We start from the raw sequence: 26,838 nt of genomic DNA, 5'->3' as shown, positions 1-26,838 counted from the left end.
TCAATTGGGTTTGGGTAAAAGACATTTGCGTTACACACTTAATATTCCCCCTCAATTGATTATCCCCAGCATTTCACGTAACATTCTGAATCTAGGTGCTGCCAAACCTTTCGTCATGATATCAGCGATTTGTAGTTCTGTTGGCAGGTACACGATACGCAGTTTATTTTTCTCCACCAACTCTCGAACAAAGAAATTTTGGATGTCCACATGTTTTAACCTCTTCTGCTTAGCTGGTTCGACGATTAGAGCAATACAAGGTTGATTGTCCTCAAAAATGTTGATTGGCTCCTCCACAATGCAGCCGATAGAGCTGAGCAAATTTGACATCCATATCAGTTCGCAACTTGTCAGACAGAGGGCCATCAGCTCCGCCTCTGTTGTAGAGAGAGCAACCGATGACTGTTTCCGAGTTGCCCACGCCACCACTGATCCATACAGCTTGATGATGAACCCGGAGACCGAGCGACGATCATTAGGGTCATTACCCCAATCGGCATCCGCATACGCTGCAAGTACAGTTGGTGCTTGCTGTTGGCAATAAACGAGCTTGTAGTCAACCGAACCTCGAAGATAGCGCAGCACCCGTTTGAGATGAACCCAATGCTCCTCCGTTGCGCAGCACTGAAACGCCGCAAAATAGTTAACCGCCGCACAGATGTCCGGCCTCGAGGTTACCATGAGATACATGAGGCAACCGATGAGCTCTCTGTATGGCTTGGTCGTTTTCTCCTTCGTATTCTTCTTCTTCTCAAGCTTCAAACCGGGTTCCATCGGAATAGCAGATGGTTTGCAGTTGCTCATTCCGAAGCGCTCAAGTACACTGTTCACATAAACTCGCTGTTCCACGGTCAAAACTCCTGCTTTGCGATCACGATGTATGTTTAGGCCAAGGAAAGACTTCACCTCCTCAAGGTCTCGCGTTTCAAACTCATTGCACAGCTTTGCCTTCAGTTTCCGTATTGCCTCTATTGAATTTCCGACAACAAGTATATCGTCCACATAGATCACTACATAGATCACAATTCCACCCGTCGACCAACTGTAAAGGCATGAGTCGTTCTCGCTTCGTTTGACATGCAACTGGATCATGAACTGGTGAAAACGCTGGTTCCACCTTCTTGAAGCTTGCTTTAATCCGTATATCGCCTTATTCAATTTGCAAACTCGAGAATCTCCCCGCTCAAAACCAGACGGCTGGCGCATGTACACTTCTTCATCTAGCACCCCGTTCAGAAATGCACATTTTACATCTAACTGGTGCACTTCCCAATCCTCCTGATTTGCCAGCGCCAGCAAGACCCGTAAGGTGGTCATTTTCACCACCGGCGAATAAGTGTCCACATAGTCAAAGCCTCGCCGCTGCGAGAAAGCGCGCCACTAGTCTGGCTTTGTACCGTTCTATTTCACCATCACTATTCCGCTTAATTTTAAACACCCACTTATTGTCCACCACTTTGCGACCTTTTGGCAGTTCAACAAGGGTCCAAGTATTGTTCTTGTCCAATGATGCCAGTTCTTCTTCAATGGCCGCTTTCCACAAGGGCCAATCACTTCTGGTCTTCAACACTTCAACGTCCGACGGAATGTCTTCCAAAAATTCTTCCGCACTGAGTGCAAATGCCGTTATGTCCAAATCAGCATCCCCTTGGTAATCATCCATCCACCGTGGTGGGTTAATCACTCTTCCGCTTCTTCTCACATTGTCACATTCACGGCTCACTTCCGGACTCGAGTTCATACCTCCGACTGCTCCCTGCGATGAATCCGCCGATTCCCAATCAGAATCAGGACCGACGCTGTCCCCAGCTTCTGAAACGGGTTGTGGAGCATCGATATGCTCTGATGGCTTACACGTACGGTCCATTATGATCACTTCATTATCATCACTTCGATTTTCTTTATTCGCTGTAGTGAGTTTTCCAAATTGCGACTCATTGAAAATAACGTCTCTAGCCACAAACACTTTTTCACCGTCCCAGCAACGAAAACCGTTCGGCGCATAGCCCACAAACACTGCTTTCCGGCTTTTCGAATCAAGCTTCTTCCGTAACACTTTGGGAACATGTACGAAACACTCGCTCCCGAACACGCGAAGGTTCGATACATTTGGCCTTTTATGATACCACGCCTCATATGGCGTAATATCACCATCGACAGCAGCACTTGGACTACGGTTTAGCAAATAAATCGCTGTGTACAATGCTTCCCCCCACATCACTTTCGACATTCCACTAGCTTCGAGCATTGCACGCACTTTTTCTACGGCAGTACGATTCAGCCGCTCGCTGACTCCGTTCTGCTCAGGAGTATAAGGCACCGTTGTTTCCAGCTTAATGCCCTTCTGTCTGCAGAACTTTCTGACAGCCTTGCTAGTGTATTCGCCTCCGTTATCACTCCGGAGACGCGCGATCTTTGTTCCGAAATGGGCGGTCACCATCGCCTCATATTCCAGGAGCCGTTCGTACACTTCTTCTTTTCGCTTCATGAGATAAACCACTGCCAGATGTGTATAGTCGTCAGTAAATGTTGTAAAATACGCATGACCATCCCATGATAGCGGAGTTATAGGGCCACACACATCACTATGTACGATTTCAAGTGGCCTGCTAGCACGCTTTTCAGATCGCGATTTGAATGATTCTCGCGTCTGTTTCGCACCAATGCACGGTTCACACACAAATTGGTCACTATTACCTCGCATAATCTCCACCGGCATACCTTCGACCATTCCTTTTCGCACAAGCTTCATGAGGTTCTCGTTACCAAGGTGACCGAATCGGCAATGCCACACTTGCAAACTTTTGCACACTCGACCACTTACTAGCGCTGTACCGTCATGGTTCACTTTATCGTTCACAAAGTCCATACAATACAGGCGACCTAGTTGCCTTCCGGTGGCCACAACACCTTCTTCGTCCTCGACACTAACTTTTCCACCGAAAAACACAACTCTTTTTCCGGAATTTTCTAGTCGTCGCAAAGACAGTAAGTTCAAGGACAGTTCCGGAATGTACAACACGTCATCCATTGTGATCTGAATCTTTTCATCACCCACTAAAGCACTGGTTACAACTTGACCTTTATAGTCAGCTTGCAAATTAACACCGTTCTTGGCCGTAAGAACCTCAACCGGACGATTCAACTTTTCCATCCTCGAAAATAGTAACTTATCGTTGGACATATGATCAGAGGCGCCACTGTCCAAAAACCATCGCACCGCAGACGCATTACAAACAGCCGCCATCTCACAATGGCTTTCCGCAGCCACAAACGATACCGTTCTTGCTCCCATATTCGCATTCTGAGAACCACTTTTCTTGACCGACTTCGGCCCACTATTCTTCTTCTCGCTAGTCTTCGAACATTGAGCACGTTTATGCCCGTACTCCCCGCAGCCAAAACATTTCAATTTGCTTTTGGATTTTCCGATGAATGACACATCCTCCGTAACAGCTTCGAGCCGCAGACCCCTGCGTTTAGCTTCCACGTCGAGGTACTTCTGTCGCACCAAATCCATCGTCAGCCTTTCAGAAATTGTTTCCATCGCTGTAGTGACGGCATCAAACGATTCTGGCATCGTTAGCATCAAATGGCATATTACATCTTCTTCTTCCATTCGAGCACCGGCACCTTTTATCTCTCGTACCAGCTTATCAAAGTGTAGAAAGTGATCTTGCAACCGCTCGTTCTCGTTGTACCGCATCGAGAGAAGTTGCCGCTTCAGCAAAAACCGGTTAGTGATACTCTTTCGCTCAAAGATATCGTGGAGACCGTCCCAGATCTGTTTTGGCGACATTTTGTCCTTGACATACTCAAGGTGACTGTCAGCCACCGCTTGTATAAGCACAGATCGACATTTGTTGTCTTGCCTTTCACGCTTCTCTTTCCTGATCTCGTTCGCCGCTTTCACATCAGCCGCCGCTGTCACTGGAGTATTCCAAAATTCTTCTTCTTCCGCAAGCTTCTCCACACAGTGTAAAACTTCCAGCTGCTGGAGAAAAGCTCGCATGCGAAAGCTCAATTGTTGAAACCGACGCCATCGAATGGCTTGATTCGACAACTTTTTGTTTCCTCCTCCATCAAGCGCGACGCAGATTTCTTTTTCCGAACTAAATCTCGGAACGACGAAAAACCCGTAAAAACTTTTACTATATTACGACCGTATCGCGAAAACTGGGCACATAACCTTTTGAGATTCTTTCTAATAAGAGACAAATCAGAACGCGTGTGGCTTCGTTTAGAATAACAACATTAAAAAAACAAAGTTCCTTTTTATTTGACGTTTCTCTTTTACACGCTCAAATAGCGTCAATTGGGTTTGGGTAAAAGACATTTGCGTTACACACTTAATAATCAGCTCGGCTCGGCAGGCAAATGCATTCATTTAAAGAAGGCATCATCTACTCTCTTCACCATATACCGGGCGAAAGCGTTGCTTTAAAGAATGCGTTCTCAACTCGGTTCGCCTTATACCGGCAAAATGCATTCATTTAAAGAACCGGGCAGTTGCATTCATTAAAAGAATCATCTACTCTGTTCACCTTATCCCGGGGAGATGCGTTCATTGAAAAAGGCATTATCAGCTATGTTCGCCTTAAACCGGGTAAACGCGTTCATTTAAAGAAGGCATTATCTCCTAAGTTCGCATCGTATTACGCAAATGCGTTAATTTAAAAAAGGCATTATCTCCTCTGTTCGCTTTATCCCGGGCAAATGCGTTTATCCAAAGAAGGCATCATCAACTCTGATCGCCTTAAAGCGGACAAACGCATTAATTGAAAGAATGCATTATCCACTCTGTCCTACTTCAACTGGGCAAATGCGTTCATTAAAAGAAGGCTTTATTTCCTATGTTCGCCTTATACCGGACAAATACATTCATTTAAAGAAGGCATCATCTTCTCTGTTCGCCTCAAAATGAGCAAACACGTTCATTTTAAGGACAAATCTATTTTTCCTGCTTTATATCAGACAAACGCGTTCATTTAAAGAAGGCATTATTTTCACTGTTCGCCTTATTGAAAGAAGGCGTTATCTCCTCACTTACTCCATTTCATAGAATAACACTTTCCCAGATAATAATGGCGTAGAATGATAGTTAAAGTTAATTAGACAAGAAAAAAACAAAAATGTTGGTTAAATATTGCCTTTCTCTAAGTAACTCTAAGTAGTACACTGACCCCACAATCATGGTTCACACACCATTATGAGTCATTTCCATTTAACGAATGTGCAAAATGGAGTGACTAATTATTGTTACAATGTGGGGTCAGTAAATATACTTTCATCATTTTCAAAGATTGTCATTTTACGATTCATCAATATCTGTGGGTGTTAAATATAATGCTGGAAAAACTACAGATTCGGAATGTATTCGGGGTAATGGCCTTTCGGGGTAATGGATTTCGGGGTAGTGTCCCATTCGGGGTAATGACTTTCGGGGTACTGTCCCATTCGGGGTAGTGGCCTTCGGGGTAACGGCATTCGGGGTACTGGGATTCGGGGTACTGGGGTGGAGCCCTGCATTCAATACACTTGCGAAAGGTGTCAAAGGAAGTGTCTGGAAGTGAGCTGACAAGTGAAGAAAGTTGGACTTCATCAAAAAAATTCGATTACTTTACACTCTGAGCAGAGGGAGCCCTCCTTAGCCGTGCGGTAAGACGCGCGGCTACAAAGCAAGACCATGCTGAGGGTGGCTGGGTTCGATTCCCGGTGCCGGTCTAGACAATTTTCGGATTGGAAATTGTCTCGACTTCCCTGGGCATAAAAGTATCATCGTGTTAGCCTTATGATATACGAATGCAAAAATGGTACCTTGGCTTCGAAACCTCGCAGTTAATAACTGTGGAAGTGCTTAATGAACACTAAGCTGCGAGGCGGCTCTATCCCAGTGTGAGGATGTAATGCCAATAAGAAGAAGAAGAAGAAGAAGACACTCTGAGCAAGAGGAATTCTTTTGTCTTGGATGCGTTCGCGCACACATCTCACTACTCACTTCGCGCTTCTCACTTTTTATAACGAGAAGTGATAAATAAGGAGTGAGAAGTGAGGAAAGCGTCATTTTGCCGAATGCCACTAGGCCGAAAGTCATTTGGCCGAATGGGTCGTTTGGCCAAAAGGGTCGTTCTGCCGAAAGGGTCATTAGAATAAGACATTTGGCCGAATAGGTCATTTGTAAAGTGAGCAATCAGGAGTAAGAAGAGAAACGTCTCAATTCTCATTCCTCATTTCTCACTTATCACTGTAAAAAAAATGAGGAGCACGAAGTGAGTAGTGAGACGTCTCACTTTCACAGCGAGAAGTGATAAATGGGGAGTGAGAAGTGAGACTGCTCACTTTCCACACTTCATTTTTCTCTTCTTACTGTTAAAAGTGAGATGCGCGAAGTGAGTAGTGAGCCGTCTCACTACTCACTTCGTGCTCCTCATTTTTTCACAGTGAGAAGTGGGAAATGAGGAATGAGAAGTGAGACGGCTCACTTCTCACTCTTTATTTTTATCTTCTCACTGTAAAAAATGAGAAGCGCGAAGTGAGTAGTGAGACGTCTCACTACTCACTTTGTGCTTCTTACTTTTGACAGCGAGAAGTGAGAAATGAGGAGTGAAAAGTGAGACGTTTCTCTTCGGATTCATAATTTCTCGCTTTTCAAATAAACTTTCGGCCAAATGACCCTTTCGACCCAATGACCTTTTCGACCAAATGAACCTTTCGGCAAATGACCTGCTAGGCCTAATGGTTTGTTCGGCCTAGTGGCATTCGGCGTCTCACTACTTACTTCGCGCTTCTTACTTTTGACAGCGAGATGTGAGAAATGAGGAGTGAGAAGAGAGACGTCTCTCTTCTCATTCTAAATTTCTCACTTTTCAAATGAACTATTCGGCCAAATAACCCTTTTGGCCCAATGACCAGTTCGAGCACTTCGAACAACTTTTTCAAGTTTTCAGAGGTGAGCCAGCCAAGGGCTGAAAGCCTCTTAAATAAATACAATAATAATAATAATAACTTTTTCAAGTGCCAGCCAGGCCATCACCACCTCGGCATGATCTGCCTAGGATTCGACGTATAACACGCGTCAATACCGAAGCTTCATCACTGCTTCAGATTCAAACAGTCATCCAAAGCATGAAATCCAACAAAGCCCCAGGGGTCGATCGCATTTCAGCCGAGATGCTCGAAGCTGACCCCATGACATCCGCTCAACTACTGCATCGTTTACTTCATAATATCTAGGACACCGCAACTTTCCCGGTCGACTGGATGCAAGGTATCTTAGTGAAGGTGCCCAAAAAGGGTGACATGACTGTATGCGATAACTGGCGAGGTATCATGTTCCTGTGTACCGTTCTCAAAGTTCTGTGCAAAGTTATCCTAGCCTGGATGCCTGGAAGATCGGTGCGACTCTCCGGCGGCAGAAGGCCGGGTTCCGTGCCGGAAGATCCTGTGTGGACCATATTGTCACGCTCCGTATCATTCTGGAGCAGAGGTCAATGAATTCTAAGAATCCCTTCATTTAGTATTCATTGACTACGAAAAAGCTTTCGACCGTCTCAGTCACGAGAATATGTGGGGCGCCCTGAGACGCAAGGGGGTTCCTGAGAAAATCATCGGCCTCATCGAGGCATAGTACGAGGCATTCTCGTGTAGAGTGCTGCACAAAAGGGTCTTGTCCGACCCCATCCGGGACGTAGCTGTTGTGAGGCAAGGATGTATTCTGTCACCGTTACTGTTCCTCATCGTTATCGATTAAATTCTGGTAGGCGCGATTGACCGTGAACCAAACCGCGGCAGCTATGGCAGCCTTTAACCATGGAGCATCTAAGGGACTTGAATAGAATTGGCTGATGAAGTTGAACTCCTTGCTCTTTTTATCTTGATCTGCAGCCAAAATTTCTCAGTGAATAAGTTGTAGTTTCGGGGACAAACATAAAACATGATGAAAGTTCACGATTGATTGATTGTGAAATCTGGAAAACTCGTAAGAAATTATCGATTATTATCTAGTTTCTTCCAAAATCTAGCTAGGTATAATTTATTCGTGACCGTCCCATTTTCGCTGTTTGTGACCACTACCCACTTATCAGTATCCAAAACAAAGACGTAGTACCTAGTCCTACGATGCAACAAAAAATTCAAAGCTGAATTGTTGCACTGTGGCGCATGCGTCACAGATTACAGCATACGTACAGAATTTTAAAACTGAAGCCTTTTGCATTCCACCGTTTATCTCATCAGACAACAATGGTTCTACGATTTTTAATCGCTATTGAGAAGGTTGCTGATAGCAAACCAGATTTGAGGAAAACCGAGATAACAGACAGCGGAAGTAATGCATTTTTTTCGTGAATGATATAGAAGGCAGTGTTGTATAATGTTATCTGATTTGTCCATACCTTTTTATACAAACCTAATTTGCTCCATGTTTTTCGATGAACTCGTAATACGTGAGAAGTCCCATGTTTTTGTCTTAATTTTGAAATCAGAGGCTAGAGAGTGAAATCTCTCCAAAATGTCACGTTTCATTTGAATATGACACTTTGCCTCTTACCCCTTAGATTACAAAGTTGGCCTACAAGTTCGTCATACATCAGGAATTAAAATCTAGCTTCTGAAAAAAGTTTTAGGGAAATTATTTAAATGATGACATTTTACAACACTGATACAAGGTGATACAAACAGCACAATGGAAAGATCAATATGTTACATATTAAAAAAAAATTCCATCATTATTTTCTGTTCACATTTTTGTCTGTCTCGCAGATACATCAAGTCACAATGAAAATTGTAAAGAGTCTCGGCTCCGTTAAGTGTTGTACACGCCTAAGCCCCTAAAATAAAAAAAATCACTTCAGTTGATCGAATATTGTTTGCAACCCGACACGAAACAAGGCTTGGCTAGTCATTTTTGGATTCCATTACGTTTATTATTGAACTAGCTTACATCTAGCTGTCTACACAGTTGTCAAAAACCATGGTCACTTGTCATCCATAAATCATTCAGATTATCAATACACTCAGTCATTTAAATAATTCAACCTTTGTATATGTTTATAAAGATTATATGATTTGAGCTGACTACATATTCAAATTTAAGTATTCATCTTCAACCGGAATAGAAAAGGATTTAGAACTTCTCACCAACTGGCTTGATTATGACTTCATGGATTTGCACTCGTGGAGGCGTTCCAAGCGCAAATAAAACAGCTTCGGAAATGTCTTCCGATTCTAGCATTGGATAGCCTTCATCTACGAATGTATCCGGTAGAATTTCTGTGCGGACCACACCAGGACTGATACTCTGGAATTATTGAAATAACGAATTGAAATGCTGCTTTATAAATCTCCCCGTCAGTCAAACACACTCACCGTAATTTTAATCTTGGTTCCGGCGTTTCTCAGTTCGTTCCGCATAGTTTCGGTAATGGCGGTGACAGCATGTTTAGAAGCAGGATAAATATTGAATTTTGGAAAGTTCAGCACATTGTGGCCAACAATGCTGTTGATATGCACGATATGACCATCGACCGATCGTTTCTTCATTGATTGATAGGCCTCCCGACTACACAGCACCAGCCCCAAAACGTTTGTGTCCAATACTTCTCTAAGCATCTTGGTATTATCGGACTCTATCAAATCCGTTTCTCGGAGAACTCCGGCATTGTTGACCAAAACATCAACTCCTCCGAACTTCTTCTCCACCCACTTGAACACCTGCAGAATGTCTTCTTCGTTGGACACATCGCATTTGACGGCATAGAGAAGATCGCCAGCCGCTTCCGGCAAATCAGCCTTCAATGCTTCGACACGGTCCACTCTGCGTGCCAATCCAACGACCACCAGTCCCGCTTTGGCCAAATCCTTCGCGATCGCGGCACCGATCCCAGAGCTTGCGCCGGTTACGACAGCTACTTTTCCCGACCAACGTTCCATCGATGATGATGCCGACTGATAAGATTATGCGATGTTTAACAATTGCACATAAGGTTGCAACTGAAGTTAATTGTTTGGCATTTCCGTGTTTTATAATTTTAATTTTGGCAGTCTCAATTTAATCTAATCAATCAGAATTTGTGCACCTATCTATTCGAATTTAATGGCTTTGCACAATGTTATCTCTTCATTTCCCCATGGACCAGTGCACAAATACACGTGGGACTCTCGTGATGGGCATACTGGAAATCAAATCGACCACATATACATCCGTCGAAAATGGAGACGGAGCCTTCTTGATGTCTGGAATGGACGCAGTGCTGTCATCGCGTTTGACCATCAGCTTTTTATTGGCGAGATCTGATTACGCAGTGTTCGGAATCAACTGCGAAAGGAGAGACTCGGGAGGCGATTCAAGGCACACCGATTAGAGGATCCAGCTGTGAAGAGATCGTTCGTTGAAGCGAATGTTTCGAATGCCTTATTTAAGCGGGCGAGAACAACCACTAAGAGTGGAAAGACAAGAATATAATTGCATCCCCGGGCAAGATTGAGGAGCGTAGAGAAGACAAGTACATGTCCCGTCAACGGTTTTTGGCTTTAGGGAAGGAAGTTAAACGCTACTGCAGACCTTTAGAAGACGCGACAGGTCAGTTGCTCACCGGCCCTACAGTTGAGCTTAAACATTGTTTCGAGCACTTAGAACAACATCTTCAATTCTCGATGCTTGACCAAACATCAACAACTCGGAATGAGTCGCCAAGGGTGCGACGCACTACCTGCATCAGCTTCGAAGCCTTATCATCGTAGAAGATGGAAGCAGCCAACGGAAGCATGGTGTTCATCAAGGCCCCCGTGGATGATCGCTTATCAGCCGAGATGCTCAAAGCAGGCCTCATGCTGTCTGCGCAATTTGATGCAGCAACTATTCTGCAATATCGGAAACACCGCGACTTTTTCTGCCTACTGGATGAAAGGCATCTTAGGAAACATCCATAAATTACGTAATGCTTAGAGAGGGGACTCAGGCGACATTTTTAGACGCTTCATACTAAAAGTGTGACATAGTGGGAGGGGGTTAAAAATGAACATTTTTTGCGTTACCTAATTAATGGATCTATTTTTAGTGAAGGTCCCAAAAAAGTTGATCTGACTGTGTGCGACAACTGGCGTGTTATCATGTCGTAAATTATTGTCAAAGTTCTGTGCCAAGTTATCCTAAATCGGTTACAGGATAAGATACACACGCCTCTCTGAGGATTCCGCCCCGGAAGAGTATACGGGGTCCTTTTGGTTCAGTTCTTCTATAAGATATTTATTTACTATGAAAAAGTTTTCAAGCGACTGATCCACGAAAAACTGTCGGGCGCCCTTGTACGCAAGGGAGTTCTAGACAAAATTGTCGACCTCATCGAAGCGCAGTAAGAAGCTTTTACGTGCAGAGTCTTGCATAACGGAGGTTAGCCTAACTCCATCAGTGAAGTCATTTTATCTTTGCTACTGTTCGTCATCGTAATCAAAGAGTGGGTACGATTGACTATGTACCAAATTATAAGCCGCTCTGGAAGTCTATTACTATGAAGTTCTTGAACGGCTTCGTTCTGATGTTGCTCAATAACTTGGCAGCCAATTAGTGGCGGACGGCAGAACCAAGATCGACATACGAGCACGTAACAAGAAGGAGAGAGGGTCGCTTGGTCGATTGCTTCGTTCTTTGGCTCTACATTCCAACTGGAACTTAGCCTGCTTTTCAACTAGTATTTTTTTAGCATTTCCTCAGTTATTATTTGAAAGCTCTCTATGTCTGCCATTGCATGAGTATGGGGAGTCGTCGAGAATGTTCCCCACCCGAAAACATCCTAGACCGGACCGAGGATCGAACTCGCCATATCCGGATTGGCAATCCTACGCCTTTGCACGCAACGCTATCTGGAGACCACAGTAGCTTGCAAGACGATTAGAAGCATCCTTCTACGCTTCTCGGAAGGCGTGTCCCAAGCAGCTCGAGGGCTTCCTTTCAAGATGTTCAGAGGCCTTCTTTCAAAGTTTTCGAAAGCCTCCTTTCGAGAGGCTCGGAAGCCTCCTTTCGAGAGGCTCGGAAGCCTCCTTTCAAGAGGCTCGGAAGCCTCCTTTCAAGAGGCTCGGAAGCCTCCTTTCAAGAGGCTCGGAAGCCTCCTTTCAAGAGGCTCGGAAGCCTCCTTTCAAGAGGCTCGGAAGCCTCCTTTCAAGCGGCTCGGAAGCCTCCTTTCAGGAGGCTCGGAAACCTCCTTTCAGGAGGCTCGGAAACCTCCTTTCAGGAGGCTCGGAAGCCTCCTTTCAAAAGGCTCGGAAGCCTCCTTTCAAGAGGCTCGGAAGCCTCCTTTCAAGAGGCTCGGAAGCCTCCTTTCAAGAGGCTCGGAAGCCTCCTTTCAAGAGGCTCGGAAGCCTCCTTTCAAGAGGCTCGGAAGGCTCCTTCAAGAAGCTCAGAAGCCTCTTTTCAAGAGGCTCAAAAGCCTTCTTCCAAACGGCTCGGAAGCATCCTTTCAAGAGGCTGGAAGCCTCCTTTCAAGAGGCTCTGGAAGCCTCCTTTCAAGAGGCTCGAAGCCTCCTTTCAAGAGGCTCAGGAAGCCTCCTTTCAAGAGGCTCAAGCCTCCTTTCAAGAGGCTCAGGAAGCCTCCTTTCAAGAGGCTCAGAAGCCTCCTTTCAAGAGGCTCAGAGCCTCCTTTCAAGAGGCTCAGGAAGCCTCCTTTCAAGAGGCTCAGAGCCTCCTTTCAAGAGGCTCAGAAGCCTCCTTTCAAGAGGCTCAGCCTCCTTTCAAGAGGCTCAGAAGCCTCCTTTCAAGAGGCCTGGAAGCCTCCTTTCAAGAGGCTCAGAGTCTCCTTTCAAGAGGCTCCAGAGCCTCCTTTCAAGAGGCTCAGAGCCTCCTTTCAAGAGGCTGGAAGCCTCCTTTCAAGAGGCTTGGAAGCCTCCTTTCAAGAGGCTCAGAGCCTCCTTTCAAGAGCTCAAGCCTCCTTTCAAGAGGCTGGAAGCCTCCTTTCAAGAGCTGGGAAGCCTCCTTTCAAGAGGCTGGGAAGCCTCCTTTCAAGAGGCTCAGAGCCTCCTTTCAAGAGGCTCAGAAGCCTCCTTTCAAGAGGCCTGGAAGCCTCCTTTCAAGAGGCTCAGAAGCCTCCTTTCAAGAGGCTCAGGAAGCCTCCTTTCAAGAGGCTCAGGAAGCCTCCTTTCAAGAGGCTCAGAAGCCTCCTTTCAAGAGGCTCAGAGCCTCCTTTCAAGAGGCTCAGAAGCCTCCTTTCAAGAGGCTCAGAGCCTCCTTTCAAGAGGCTCGGAAGCCTCCTTTCAAGAGGCTCAGGAAGCCTCCTTTCAAGAGGCTCAGAGCCTCCTTTCAGGAGGCTCAGAGCCTCCTTTCAGGAGCCTCGAAACCCTCCTTTCAGGAGGCTGGAAACCTCCTTTCAGGAGGCTCAGAAGCCTCCTTTCAAGAGGCTCAGAGCCTCCTTTCAAGAGGCTCAGAAGCCTCCTTTCAAGAGGCCTGGAAGCCTCCTTTCAAGAGGCTCAGAAGCCTCCTTTCAAGAGGCTCAGAAGCCTCCTTTCAAGAGGCTCAGAAGCCTCCTTTCAAGAGGCTCAGGAAGCCTCCTTTCAAGAGGCTCAGAGCCTCCTTTCAAGAGGCTCAGAGCCTCCTTTCAAGAGGCTCAGAAGCCTCCTTTCAAGAGGCTCAGAAGCCTCCTTTCAAGAGGCTCAAGCCTCCTTTCAAGAGGCTCAGAGCCTCCTTTCAAGAGGCTCCAAGCCTCCTTTCAAGAGGCTCAGGAAAGCCTCCTTTCAAGAGGCTCAGGAAGCCTCCTTTCAAGAGGCTCAGAGCCTCCTTTCAAGAGGCCCGGAAGCCTCCTTTCAAGAGGCTCAGAAGCCTCCTTTCAAGAGAGGCTCAAGCCTCCTTTCAAGAGGCTCAGGCCTCCTTTCAAGAGGCTCAGAGCCTCCTTTCAAGAGGCTCAGGAAGCCTCCTTTCAAGAGGCTCAGAAGCCTCCTTTCAAGAGGCTCAAGCCTCCTTTCAAGAGGCTCAGAAGCCTCCTTTCAAGAGGCTCAGAAGCCTCCTTTCAAGAGGCTCAGAAGCCTCCCTTTCAAGAGCTCAAAGCCTCCTTTCAAGAGGCTCAGCCTCCTTTCAAGAGGCCTGGAAGCCTCCTTTCAAGAGGCTCAGGCCTCCTTTCAAGAGGCTCAGAAGCCTCCTTTCAAGAGGCTCAGAGCCTCCTTTCAAGAGGCTCAAGCCTCCTTTCAAGAGGCTCGAAGCCTCCTTTCAAGAGGCTCAGAAGCCTCCTTTCAAGAGGCCTGGAAGCCTCCTTTCAAGAGGCTCAAGCCTCCTTTCAAGAGGCTCTCAGCCTCCTTTCAAGAGGCTCAGGAAGCCTCCTTTCAAGAGGCTCTGGAAGCCTCCTTTCAAGAGGCCCAAAAGCCTCCTTTCAAGAGGCTCGGAAGCCTCCTTTCAAGAGGCTCGGAAGCCTCCTTTCAAGAGGCTCGGAAGCCTCCTTTCAAGAGGCTCGGAAGCCTCTTTTCAAGAGGCTCGGAAGCCTCCTTTCAAGAGGCTCGGAAGCCTCTTTTTAAAAGGCTTGGAAGCCTCCTTTCAAGAGGCTCGGAAGCCTCCTTCCAAGAGGCTCGGAAGCCTCCGGAAGATTAGAAGCATCCTTCTACGCTTCTCGGAAGGCGTGTCCCAAGCAGCTCGAGGGCTTCCTTTCAAGATGTTCAGAGGCCTTCTTTCAAAGTTTTCGAAGCCTCCTTCCAAGAGGCTCGGAAGCATCCTTCCAAGAGGCTCGGAAGCATCCTTCCAAGAGGCTCGGAAGCATCCTTCCAAGAGGCTCGGAAGCCTCCTTCCAAGAGGCTCGGAAGCCTCCTTCCAAGAGGCTCGGAAGCCTCCTTCCAAGAGGCTCGGAAGCCTCCTTCCAAGAGGCTCGGAAGCCTCCTTCCAAGAGGCTCGGAAGCCTCCTTCCAAGAGGCTCGGAAGCATCCTTCCAAGAGGTTCGGAAGCCTCCTTTCAAGAGGCTCGGAAGCCTCCTTTCAAGAGGCTCGGAAGCCTCCTTTCAAGAGGCTCGGAAGCCTCCTTTCAAGAGGCTCAGAAGCCTCCTTTCAAGAGGCTCAGAAGCCTCCTTTCAAGAGGCTCGGGAAGCCTCCTTTCAAGAGCTCCAGAAGCCTCCTTTCAAGAGGCTCGGAAGCCTCCTTTCAAGAGGCTCGGAAGCCTCCTTTCAAGAGGCTTGGAAGCCTCCTTTCAAGGGGCTATGAAGCCTCCTTTCAAGAGGCTATGAAGCCTCCTTTCAAGAGGCTCGGAAGTCTCCTTTCAAGTGGTTCAGAAGCCTCCTTTCAAGTGGCTCAGAAACCTCCTTTCAAGAGACTCGGAAGCGTCCTTTCAAGAGGCTCGGAAGCCTCCTTTCAAGAGGCTCGGAAGCCTCCTTTCAAGAGGCTCGGAAGCCTCCTTTCAAGAGGCTCGGAAGTCTTCTTTCAAGAGGCTCGGAAGCCTCCTTCCAAGAGGCTCGGAAGCCTCCTTCCAAGAGGCTCGGAAGCCTCCTTCCAAGAGGCTCAAGCCTCCTTCCAAGAGGCTCAGAAGCCTCCTTCCAAGAGGCTGGAAGCCTCCTTCCAAGAGGCTCAGAAGCCTCCTTCCAAGAGGCTCAGGAAGCCTCCTTCCAAGAGGCTCAGAGCCTCCTTCCAAGAGGCTCAGAAGCCTCCTTCCAAGAGGCTCAGAAGCCTCCTTCCAAGAGGCTCAGAAGCCTCCTTCCAAGAGGCTCTGGAAGCCTCCTTCCAAGAGGCTGGAAGCCTCCTTCCAAGAGGCCTGGAAGCCTCCTTCCAAGAGGCCTGGAAGCCTCCTTCCAAGAGCTGGAAGCCTCCTTCCAAGAGGCTCGGAAGCCTCCTTCCAAGAGGCCTGGAAGCCTCCTTCCAAGAGGCTCGGAAGCCTCCTTCCAAGAGGCTCAAGCCTCCTTCCAAGAGGCCTGGAAGCCTCCTTCCAAGAGGCTCAAGCCTCCTTCCAAGAGGCCTGGAAGCCTCCTTCCAAGAGGCTCGGAAGCCTCCTTCCAAGAGGCTCAGAAGCCTCCTTCCAAGAGACTGGAAGCCTCCTCCAAGAGGCTCGGAAGCCTCCTCCAAGAGGCCTGGAAGCCTCCTTCCAAGAGGCTGGAAGCCTCCTTCCAAGAGGCTCAAGCCTCCTTCCAAGAGGCTCAGAAGCCTCCTTCCAAGAGGCTGGAAGCCTCCTTCCAAGAGGCTCAGAAGCCTCCTTCCAAGAGGCTCGGAAGCCTCCTTCCAAGAGGCTGGAAGCCTCCTTCCAAGAGGCTGGAAGCCTCCTTCCAAGAGGCTCGGAAGCCTCCTTCCAAGAGGCTCTGGAAGCCTCCTTCCAAGAGGCTCGAAGCCTCCTTCCAAGAGGCTCAAGCCTCCTTCCAAGAGGCTCGGAAGCCTCCTTCCAAGAGGCTCAAAGCCTCCTTCCAAGAGGCTCAGAAGCCTCCTTCCAAGAGGCTCGGAAGCCTCCTTCCAAGAGGCTCAGAAGCCTCCTTCCAAGAGGCCTGGAAGCCTCCTTCCAAGAGGCTCAGGCCTCCTTCCAAGAAGCTTGCAAACCTCCTTCCAAGAGGCTCGGAAGCCTCCTTTCAAGAGGCTCGGAAGCCTCCTTTCAAGAGGCTCGGAAGCCTCCTTTAAGAGGCCTGGAAGCCTCCTTTCAAGAGGCTTGGAAGCCTCCTTTCAAGAGGCTCGGAAGCCTCCTTTCAAGAGGCTCGGAAGCCTCCTTTCAAGAGGCTCGGAAGCCTCCTTTCAAGAGGCTCGGAAGCCTCCTTTCAAGAGGCTCGGAAGCCTCCTTTCAAGAGGCTCGGAAGCCTCCTTTCAAAAGGCTCGGAAGCCTCCTTTCAAGTAGCTCGGAAGCCTCCTTAAGTCTACTTTCAAGAGGCTTAAAAGTCTACTTTCAAGAGGCTTGAATGTCTACTTTCAAAAGGCGCAGAAGCCTTCTATTATGAGGCTCGTAAGCCTCCTTCTAAGAGGCTCAAAAGCCTACTTTAAAGAAGCTCGAAAACATACATTCAACTTATTCGGAAGCTTCCTTTCAAGATGCTCGGAACTCGTATTACAAAAGGCTTAAAGCTCAGGCCCGTCCTTTCAAGATTCAAAAAAATGCTCCTTTCAAGTGACTCGAAAGCCGCCATTCAAGAGGTTTGAAAGCCTCTCTACAAGGGGCTCAGAAGGCTTTTATCAAGAGGTGCGGAGGCCTACTTTCAAGATATTCAGAAGCTCTTTTCAAGAGGCTCGGAAGCCTCTTTTCAAAGGGTTTGGAATTATTTCTTCAAGAGGCTTGGAAGCCTACTTTCGAGAGAGGTACCTCAATTAATGCAAAAGTTCGAAGAGGTACCATTCAAGAAAAAGGTTGAGAACCGCTGCTGTACAGTATACATATATATAGTTGCTACTCCGTGATTGACCATAATCAGTGAAATTGCACAATGATGAACTGAACGGCTAACTAAGATTCGTCAATCATTCTCACTGCGCAAGTTGCAGTGACTCATTGAACACAAAAATCAATTACGACGCCAGCTCCATCCTTATAGTCTTTTAAGAAAAAGGAAGGAACATTATTAAGTGATTTTAAGTAGATTGTGAGTTCGACTGCGAAAAGACAATATCATTTGCAAAGACGTTAGAAGTAGTACCACATTCATGATTTTCTCCCTGTTGAAGGCAACAAAAACTAGCGTTGGGGCGGATACTAAATGGTTTTAGAGACCGTGTGTCTCCCAAAAATTACGGAAAGGAATTAAAGGTATCGTAGACTCTGGATTCACACTGATGAGTGATGTGACCGTGACAGCTTTTTAAACATAAATATTAACACTAATATATATGATCAATCGCTCACAAAAGGTTTTACATTCTAATTAATTTACTCACCCGCTCAAAGCAGAATCAAACAGTTCTTTGGTCGGTCTGCGTCCAATATAAAACACGAGCAGAAGAGCATCTTTCTACTTAATTTACTCACTCGCACAAAACAGACCTATAAAAGATCTTTGAACGCGCGATCACTATGCATCCTCGTTTCCGTACAGGTTGAAAAAGTCGTTTGGCCTAATAGGTCATTTGACCGAGAATGTCGATATGACCAAAAATGTCGTTTGTCAGAAATTGCAATTTTTCCGAAATAACCGTTTGACCGTAGATGCCATTTGGCGGTGTGAAAAGTGTGAAGTGAGAAGTAGGTAATGAAAAGTGAGAACTGAGGAGTGAGATCTTCGCAGAAGGATTGAAAATAGATAATTTAGTTAGTATTGTATAGTGAGATCTTCGCAGGCTGAGTGAGAATTCTCACTCAACATTACTCACGTCTTGCTGTAAAATTAGACTTCTCCCTTCTCACTTCTCAATTTTCACAATTCGAGTGAGAAGTGCAAAATGAGAAGTCAGACGTTTCACTTCTCACCTTTCACTCCTAATTTCCCACTACTCCTTATTTCCCACTTATCACTTATTATCTTCTTCTTCTTCATTGGCATTACATCCCGCACTGGGACATTGCCGCTTCGCAGCTCAGTATTCATTATGCACTTCCATATTTGTTAACTGCGAGGTTTCCAAGCTAAATTACTATTTTAGCAGTCGTATATCATGAGGCTAACATGATGATACTTTTATGCCCATGAAAGTCGAGAAAATTTGCAACCCGAAAATTTCCTGGACCTGACCAGGAATCGAACGCAGCCACCTTCAGCATGGTCTTGCTTTGTAGCCGCATGGCTTTTTAATTAGTTCTTTTGGGCCATTGTGGTTCAATCTGTTCACCTTTCGCACTTCCACGAATGAAATGGATGAACAAACTATTTTCAATGTTTGAGTTGTTTCCTGATGTATTCTTGACCGTTGTCTGATGTCATATTGTAATAAATGTAATTCATTATAGCGTAGAACTTTGTAACACTTTCGCAGCATACGTATAATATTATTTTCACTTGTGTTACTTGCGAACTTACATCTTGCTGCCCAAGATATTATCGAAAACCATGGTCATCTGTCATCAATAAATCATTCGATAAATTAAGCCATTAGAATTAATTCAGTTTTTTTATTCCGTAACATAGATGACATGAACTAAATAGACAAAATATGAACATAAAATTAAGTTTCATTCTTCATTCTACACAATACAGAATCTAGAACTTCTCGCCAACTGGTCTGATTATGACTTCATGGATTTGCACTCGTGGTGGCGTTCCAAGAACATATAAAACAGCTTCGGAAATATCTTCCGATTCTAACATTGGATGGCCTTGTTCTACGAATGATTCCGGTAAAATTTCTGTGCGGACCACACCAGGGCTGATACTCTGGAAATGTTCATTTTACAAATTAAAACGTTGTTTCAAAATCCTCCCCATCAGTCAAACACACTCACCGTAATTTTAATTTTGGTCCCAGCATTTCTAAGCTCGTTTCGCATAGTTTCGGTAATGGCGGTGACAGCATGCTTAGAAGCAGGATAAATATTCAAATGTGGAAAGTTCAGCACTTTGTGGCCAAGGACGCTGTTGATGTGCACAATGTGGCCATCGACCGACCGCTTCTTCATCGATTGATAAGCCTCCCTACTGCACAGTACCAGTCCCAGCACGTTGGTATCCAATACTTCTCGAAGCTCCTGGGTGTTGTCAGCGTTTATCAATTCCGTTTGTCGAGAGATTCCGGCATTGTTGATCAAAACATCAACACCCCCGAACTTCTTCTCCACCCACTTGAACACCTGCAGAATGTCTTCCTCCTTGGATACATCGCACTTGACGGCATGGAGACGATCGGCAGCCGCTGTGGGCAAATCGGTCTTCAATGCTTCGACACGGTCCACTCGTCGCGCCAATCCGACGACCACCATTCCCGCTTTAGCCAAATCTTTCGCGATAGCGGCACCGATTCCCGAACTAGCGCCGGTTACGATGGCTACTTTTCCCGACCAACGTTCCATCGCTGATGATGCCAACTGATAAGATTATGCGATGTGTGTAGCGGTTGCAATCACGATTCCAACTGAGGTTAATTGTTTGACATTTCTGTGTTTTATAATTCTAGGAGGTAGCGCAGAATTTCAGCAATGATTGATTCAATTTAGCCCCGTCATGCAGAATCTGTGTATCTAATCTACTCGGATGGAATGACTTTGCATAATTTTATCTCCTCACGTGTGAGATGTTTTGGTTTTATAGTTGAACAGCAAACTGCTGCATATGATTTTGGTAATGATGGTACCTTCATATCGTCACAAATAGATTTTTGAGTTATTTTGTTACCTACCTACATAATGATAAAATTTAAAATAATTTCTAACATGTTTCAATTCAATGCAGTGCCCATTTGATTTTGGTGGGAGGATTCTTATATTTTATATCTCGCGCTTAAGGGCTTAACTGCATTGATCGATTTCTCTTTCATCGATGGTCTCATATTTTCTGAATATTCATAATATAAATACGAAGCATAGATATTCTAATGCAGGGATAAAAACAGGCCAAAATTTGCGTATTCCCAATTTCGACTTGACACTGTATTTCAATTACGTCATTCTTACACTTGAATTTTTCAAACATTTCAACATATTGCGAAATAAGTCACAAAAATTAAATTGACTGAGCTGTATTCAATATGACGAATATAGTACGGTCTTTGCTGCCATTATCTGCAAGTCATCACTAGATTGTTATACCGCATACGATTATGCAATGGTCGCCTTTAATATTTAGTGATGAATTCTACCTTTGTGAAAAATCATAAATCTTTATTAAGAGTTTATTTTTTGTCGAAATTATCAGCGATGATGCAGCGTTTAGTATTGTTGAAATTAGCCAGATATGTCCTAATAATATTGATGCTATTCCCTACATGAACTGAAGTAAATAACAGAATTATTTTGAATTATTGAGGCAAAATTCAAAGTGTCCGGAGTTTGAAGCTGGTACCGGATTTCAAATCGGGCTACGAAATGGTGAATTGACATCCGGGAAGGAACAAGTTCCACTCCACTGTATCGCGGAGTTGGCTTCCTACTAAGCGCCCAGGCACACTCTTCGCTTATCAATAATCGTTGCCAGTTTTAGAACACGGGTCCGAAATCTTACTATAGTCCAATGTTATGCGCCAACCGATGCAACCGATCTGCAAGACAAAGAGAACTTCTACAACCAACTCAATGCCGTTATAGATAGAATTCCGAAGGGTGATATCAAGATCCGTACATATCTCGAACCATGAGCACATTATGGGACGCCATGGTCTCAAAGAAATGAGCGAAAACGGTGAGCTTGTCGCGGAATTCATTTGTAATAACGACGTGGTGATCGGGGGATCGCTCTTCCCTCATCGACCGGTTCACAAGGTCACGTGGCTCTCCAGTGACGTCTTAACGCCTTAATCAAATCGACCACATCTGCATCAGTCGAAAATGGATATGGAGCCTTCTTGATATACGGAATAAACGTAGTGCCGATATCGTCTCTGATCATCACCTCCATCATTACACAATGATTTTAACTAACTAATCAAACGCGTATTAATTGATTTACTTCTCGACCACATAAAGCTCAAACAAGCACTCCATATGTACTTGACCGATGGCTACTGCAAACTATCACATTTGTCTCGACCGGATCTAGGCACAACAGGAAGCGCATGATCCGCCGAATACCAAATAGATATTTTTTCATCTCTTCGGGACGAATAACACACGAATAACACACGTATTTGCTGGATGGCTACTCAGTCGTTCGCCGAACAGGTCATTCGGCCGAAAAGTCGGCTCCACCCCAGTACCCCGAATGCCATTACCCCGACGGCCACTACTCTGAATGGGACACTACCCCGAAATCCATTACCCCGAGAGGCCAGTACCCCTAAAAGATTTCGATTCTATAGCTTTCCAGTATAATTTTTCATACTCACAGATATCGATGAATCCAAAACGACAATCTTTGCAAAGAATAAAAAAGAGTTAGAGTTACTTGAAAAAACGCATTGAAGATTTAACCAACTGTTGAACCAACAATGTTGATTTTTCATCTAATTAACTTAAATTGTCATTCCACCCCATTACTACCAAGAAAACTATTATTCTACGAAATATAGTAAGGGGGTGATAATGTCTCTTTCAATAGGACGTGTTTGCAGAGGAGATAATGCTTTCTTCAAATGAACGCGTTTGCCCGATATAAGGCGAACAGTGGACATAATGCCTTCTTTAAATGTACGCGTTTGCTCGACACCAGGCACACAGATGATATAATGCCTTCTTTGCGCGCATGCCCGGTATAAGGCGATCAGAGAGGATAATGCCTTCTTTAAATTAATCCTTTTTCTCTGTACAAGGTACACAGCGGAGATAATGACTTTTTAAGGGCACTCCTTAAGGAATCCAATTTTCAAAGTACTCGCGTTTTCAAAGGCACACCATTCGATACGGAAGCAACGCACAACTGTCATTTTTATTGTTTCAGTCAGCTATACTCCGTCGCAGCATGCGTGAAAAAATAAGAATGACAGTTGTGCGTTACTCCCGTGTCGAATGGTGTGCCTATGAAAATGCGAGTACTTTGAAAAATGGATTCCGTCAGGAGTGCCCTTAAATGAACACGTTTGCCAGGTATAAGCCACACGGAGGAGATAACGCCTTATTTATGCGTATAAAGGATGCCTTCTTCAAATCAACGCTTCTTTCCGAAGACAAACAGAGCTCTCTCTCTCAACCTACACACAATATGAACCGGTGCCAGCGAAAGTGGTACATAAACCACTTTTGTCAATTTTGAGTTTTTTACACCAACGGTTTCTATTTGCAAAGATCTAGCAAAGGAATAACGAAAAAGTGATTTTCGGCAACTAAATCTGGAGATATGCACATTTTATTTTCTGGTATATATCACAATGGCCATTTCGTTGCCAGAAAAAGTGGTACATGTACAGTTCCACCCGCTAAAATCAGCTTATTTAAAAGAAAACTCGGCAACATGACTGTTTTTACAACAGATTTTAATCCTAATTTGAATTTCAAGATAGTTTACTGCCGTTTAGAATGATTTTAAAAATGTACATGTACCACTTTTACTGTCAACGTTTTTCGGTTTCTGTTTCCTTTTGTACCCATTAATAGTGGTACATGTGCAATTTTCGCTTATTTTTCACTACTATCTTTAGGCACATCAGTCATAACATGTTGGTACAGTTTAGTTGCAAAAAATTGCAAATATGAATTTATTATTCGATGTTTTTGGGAAAATGCGTCTCCTGAAAAATTTACTCAATGTAACATGTACCACTTTCGCTGGCACCGGTTCATATATTACTCACTCACTACCTCTACCTCACTACCTCTTCCTCACTAACTATTACTCACTCACCTACTCTTACTCACTCACCCGCTCTTACTCACTCACTTACTCTCAATCTCTCAATCACTCCTACTGACTCACTTACTCTTAATCAGTACTGCAAAAGGTCGTGATCGTCATAAGACAGAGAGCAAAGCGCTTTTTTCTATATCTGGCGACCAAATGAAAGAATCGTGGGTTCTTTGATCAATTTTGCATGAAAAGCAGTCATGAAAGGATGTTGTATTTTGTTTTAAAATTAAAATTTCTAAATTATTTTAATAGATATATGCAGAGAACAATAACTGGACGATAAATTAATCATATTCCTTGAATCCAACGAGTTGAAAGCGGCAATAAACACAATAATAAATCAGATATTGCAAACTCTTATGTCCTGTCACGGAATGAAAATCGATTTTTGCAGCATGCCTTTCACTTTTCGCGTTTCGATAGAAAATGAGACGGGCAACTATGTAGACACCGCGTGACATCTTTCATTGAAATTGACAAATTGCAGTATTACTCTTAATAACCACTCTCTTTTATTCACTCGCTCACTCTTACTTACTCGCTCATTCTTACCACTTATTTACTCTTACTTGCTCACCACTCACTTTTACTCATGCACTCATTCTTACACACTTACCCACTCACTTCCACTTACTCACTCACTTACTCTGGCTCACTCGCTCACTTTTGCTCACAAGCTCATTCTTACTTACTCACTCACTCGCTCTAACTCATTCATTCACTCTCACTTACTCGCTCACTCACTCTTACTCACTTACTCACTCTTACTCGCTCTGACTCACTCACTCATTCTAACTCACTCACTTACTCTTTCTCACTCCCTCTAAATCATTCGCTTACACACTCACTCACTCTTACTCATTCGCTTACTCACTCTTACTCACTCACTCACTTTTGCTCACTCACTCGCTCTTACTCAATCACTCACTCTTACCCATGCGCTCAGTTACTCTTACTCACTCACTCTCTATTACTTATTAACTCTCACTCTCATTCGTTCACTCATTCTTACTCACTCACTCACTCTAACTCACTCACTCACTCTTACTCATTCGTTCACTCACTCTTATTCCCTCACTAACTCTAACTCATTCTAACTCACTCACTCACTTTTACTCATTCGTTCACTCACTCTTATTCCCTCACTAACTCTAACTCACTCACTCACACTTGCTCATTCACTCATTCACTCTTACTAACTCATTCGCTCTTACTCAATCACTCACTCTTACTCATTCGCTTGGTTACTCTATTACTCACTCGATCCACTCACTCACTCAATCTTACTCATTCGCTCACTCACTATTACTCACTCTGGACCCTGGTCAAGAACAAGAGGAAACCGAAGACGTCAAGGGCCGAAAAGAAGGCCCAGGTGAATGAGGGTAGCAAGAAGTCTAGGGTAGGCGCCAATCGCTCCAGGGGCGATGCCCTAGTCATCAAAACGGACGAGGCTAAGTACTTGGACGTCTTGAAGGTGATGAGGAGTGACGTCAAGCTCGGTGAACTCGGCGCCGACGTACGTCGAATAAGACGTACCCGGATGGGCGAGATGATCCTCGAGCTAAAGCGGGGCGTCTCGCAAAAGGGCGCCGCCTACAAGAAGTTGGCGGAGGAAGTCCTAGGCGAGACGGTCAAGGTGGTCGGTCACGACGGAGGTGAATCTAAGGGTTAAAGACCTGGACAAGATTACCGAAAACGAAGAATTCGTCACGGCACTGCGGCGACAGTGTGAAGTGGAGGCGTCCATCGCAGCCGTTCGGCTACGGAAAGGTCCGGCAAGCAAGGATGTTATCGATCATTTAGTAATCTGCGTTCGATCATTTAGTAGTTTGTTAATAACTCATTCCAGAGCCTAAATTTCAAAATGTGTTGTATGGTCGACTTTAAGTGCGAAGGTTTTTCTACAACTCTCTTTAACAGGTCGATGTTCGAATTCCACTGCTAAAGGAGTTACGGTGCTAGTGGCTATACTTATACTAAATGATAACCAAATATGCAATCATTTAGTCCATGTTACTGCTACTAGCACTATAGCTCCGTTATTAGTGACATTCAAACAACGAACTGTTAGGCAGAGTTGTAGATAAACCTTTGCACTAGAAGTCCACCATACAACACATTTTGAAATTTAGCCTCTGGAATGAGTTATTGAAAAACTACTAAATGATCGAAGGCAGATTACTAAATGATTGATAACATCGTTGCCGGCAAGGACACAGATAGCATTTGTTCGGCTGTCTGCAGCGGATGCCTCCAAGGTAGTCAAGTTAGGAAGCGTCAAGGTGGGATGGTATGCGTGCCCTGTGGACATATACGAGCAACCCGAAGTTTGCTTCAAGTGCCTGGAACCGGGCCACAAGCAATGGAACTGCAAAGGCCCTGACAGGAGCAATCTCTGCTGACGCTGCGGATTGGAGGGACATAAGGCACAATGCTGCACGAACCCTCCCAATTGTTTGATTTGCTCCAGCAAAGCTGTGAACAGCAAGCACCCCATGGGGGGTTCGATGTGCCCGGCGTTTGAGCGTGCTGCAAAATCACAGTGCAGGTAACGCAGCTGGCTTGCTCGGCCTCGCCCGAGTGTTCGGTGTGCGCAGGTTTAGAGGAAACAGCGGAACACGTGTTGTTCGTGTGCCCGCGTTTTCGCACAATGCGTGACCACATGCTTGCCACATGTGGTCTGGACACTACCCCGGACAACCTAGTCCGGAGGATGTGTAAAGATGAAGTTGGCTGGAACGCCGTGTTATCGGCTATCGTCCAAATCGTCTCGGAGCTACACAGAAGGTGGCGCGTGTACTCGAGGAATGGCTAGTTTATTTCTCACTTTGCTGCTCTCATTTCTCACTTCTCAATTATCATTAATTACGCTTTGCACATTCACCATTATTCGGCCAAACGACATTTTCGGCCGTATAATCCGTTCGGCCAAATGTCATTTGCACCAAATGGCCCTTTCTTCCGACAGGCGTTTTCGGTCAAACGGCTTTTTCGGGGTAATTCAATATTTTCACACAACAAACCTAATACAATAGAAATAATTGGTGATGAATGTAACACTCTTCAACATTTCTTTAATTTCTTACACGGAAAATTATCCAAATCCAAGATATGTCCAACCAAAATTTCGTTAAGCCATCGTCAACGCAAAAGTCCTTATAAGCAGTTCCTTCGGTCACTGTGATTTAATTTGTTTACCTTTCGCACTTTCACGAATGAAATGGAAGAAAACGTGTTTTCAATGTTTAACCCTTTTGTTATCGACAAAAAAAAAACACCCTTACGTTACCGACAGGGTACCCGGGTACCCACGGACTTAAAATGATCATAACATTGGGGCCGTCCAGAAACCACGTGGTCATATATGGGGGGAGGGGGGGTGTTGCTCTCGAACCACGTGGTTTTTTTACACGAAAAACTTTTGGTGAATAACAATAGCGGTGTAAAAAATACGATAAAATAAAATTTAATGATTTAATCAAAGCGCATCTTAGGGCCTATGCCCACGTAGCGTCTTTTCAAATCAGCGTTAAAAAGACGCAGGTGTGCATCGAGAAAA

General features: G+C 45.1%; 3 protein-coding genes across 12 annotated transcripts in view; 1 reads left to right on the top strand and 2 right to left on the bottom strand.

The window, feature by feature from the left end:
• LOC134226322 (CD151 antigen-like) overlaps nucleotides 1-26,838 on the top strand; it is a 335,335-nt gene that overhangs the window by 108,752 nt on the left and 199,745 nt on the right. The gene's annotated exons all lie outside the window — the stretch shown is intronic.
• On the bottom strand, nucleotides 9,125-9,930 carry LOC134223474 (farnesol dehydrogenase-like). Its single transcript, XM_062702618.1, has 2 exons — nucleotides 9,367-9,930; nucleotides 9,125-9,298 (listed from the first exon to the last, which is right to left on the bottom strand). The coding sequence occupies exons 1-2, from the start codon at nucleotides 9,928-9,930 to the stop codon at nucleotides 9,125-9,127; spliced, it is 738 nt and encodes a 245-aa protein (XP_062558602.1).
• On the bottom strand, nucleotides 18,973-19,909 carry LOC134223473 (farnesol dehydrogenase). Its single transcript, XM_062702617.1, has 2 exons — nucleotides 19,292-19,909; nucleotides 18,973-19,223 (listed from the first exon to the last, which is right to left on the bottom strand). The coding sequence occupies exons 1-2, from the start codon at nucleotides 19,853-19,855 to the stop codon at nucleotides 19,050-19,052; spliced, it is 738 nt and encodes a 245-aa protein (XP_062558601.1). The 5' UTR covers nucleotides 19,856-19,909; the 3' UTR covers nucleotides 18,973-19,049.

This window comes from Armigeres subalbatus, chromosome 3 (assembly GCF_024139115.2).
Source record: "Armigeres subalbatus isolate Guangzhou_Male chromosome 3, GZ_Asu_2, whole genome shotgun sequence".
Taxonomy (NCBI): Eukaryota; Metazoa; Arthropoda; class Insecta; order Diptera; family Culicidae; genus Armigeres; species Armigeres subalbatus.
The sequence above is the reverse complement of the archived record's forward strand: the minus strand, read 5'-3'. Positions and strand labels throughout refer to the sequence as shown.

Excerpts from the sequence above, each read along its gene's own strand:
- LOC134223474 (XM_062702618.1), bottom strand. The coding sequence starts at position 9,930 with ATGGAACGTTGGTCGGGAAAAGTAGCTGTCGTAACCGGCGCAAGCTCT. Across the intron at positions 9,299-9,366 it reads GAACCAAGATTAAAATTACG|AGTATCAGTCCTGGTGTGGT; the intron begins GTGAGTGTGTTT and ends CAATAATTCCAG.
- LOC134223473 (XM_062702617.1), bottom strand. The coding sequence starts at position 19,855 with ATGGAACGTTGGTCGGGAAAAGTAGCCATCGTAACCGGCGCTAGTTCG. Across the intron at positions 19,224-19,291 it reads GGACCAAAATTAAAATTACG|AGTATCAGCCCTGGTGTGGT; the intron begins GTGAGTGTGTTT and ends GAACATTTCCAG.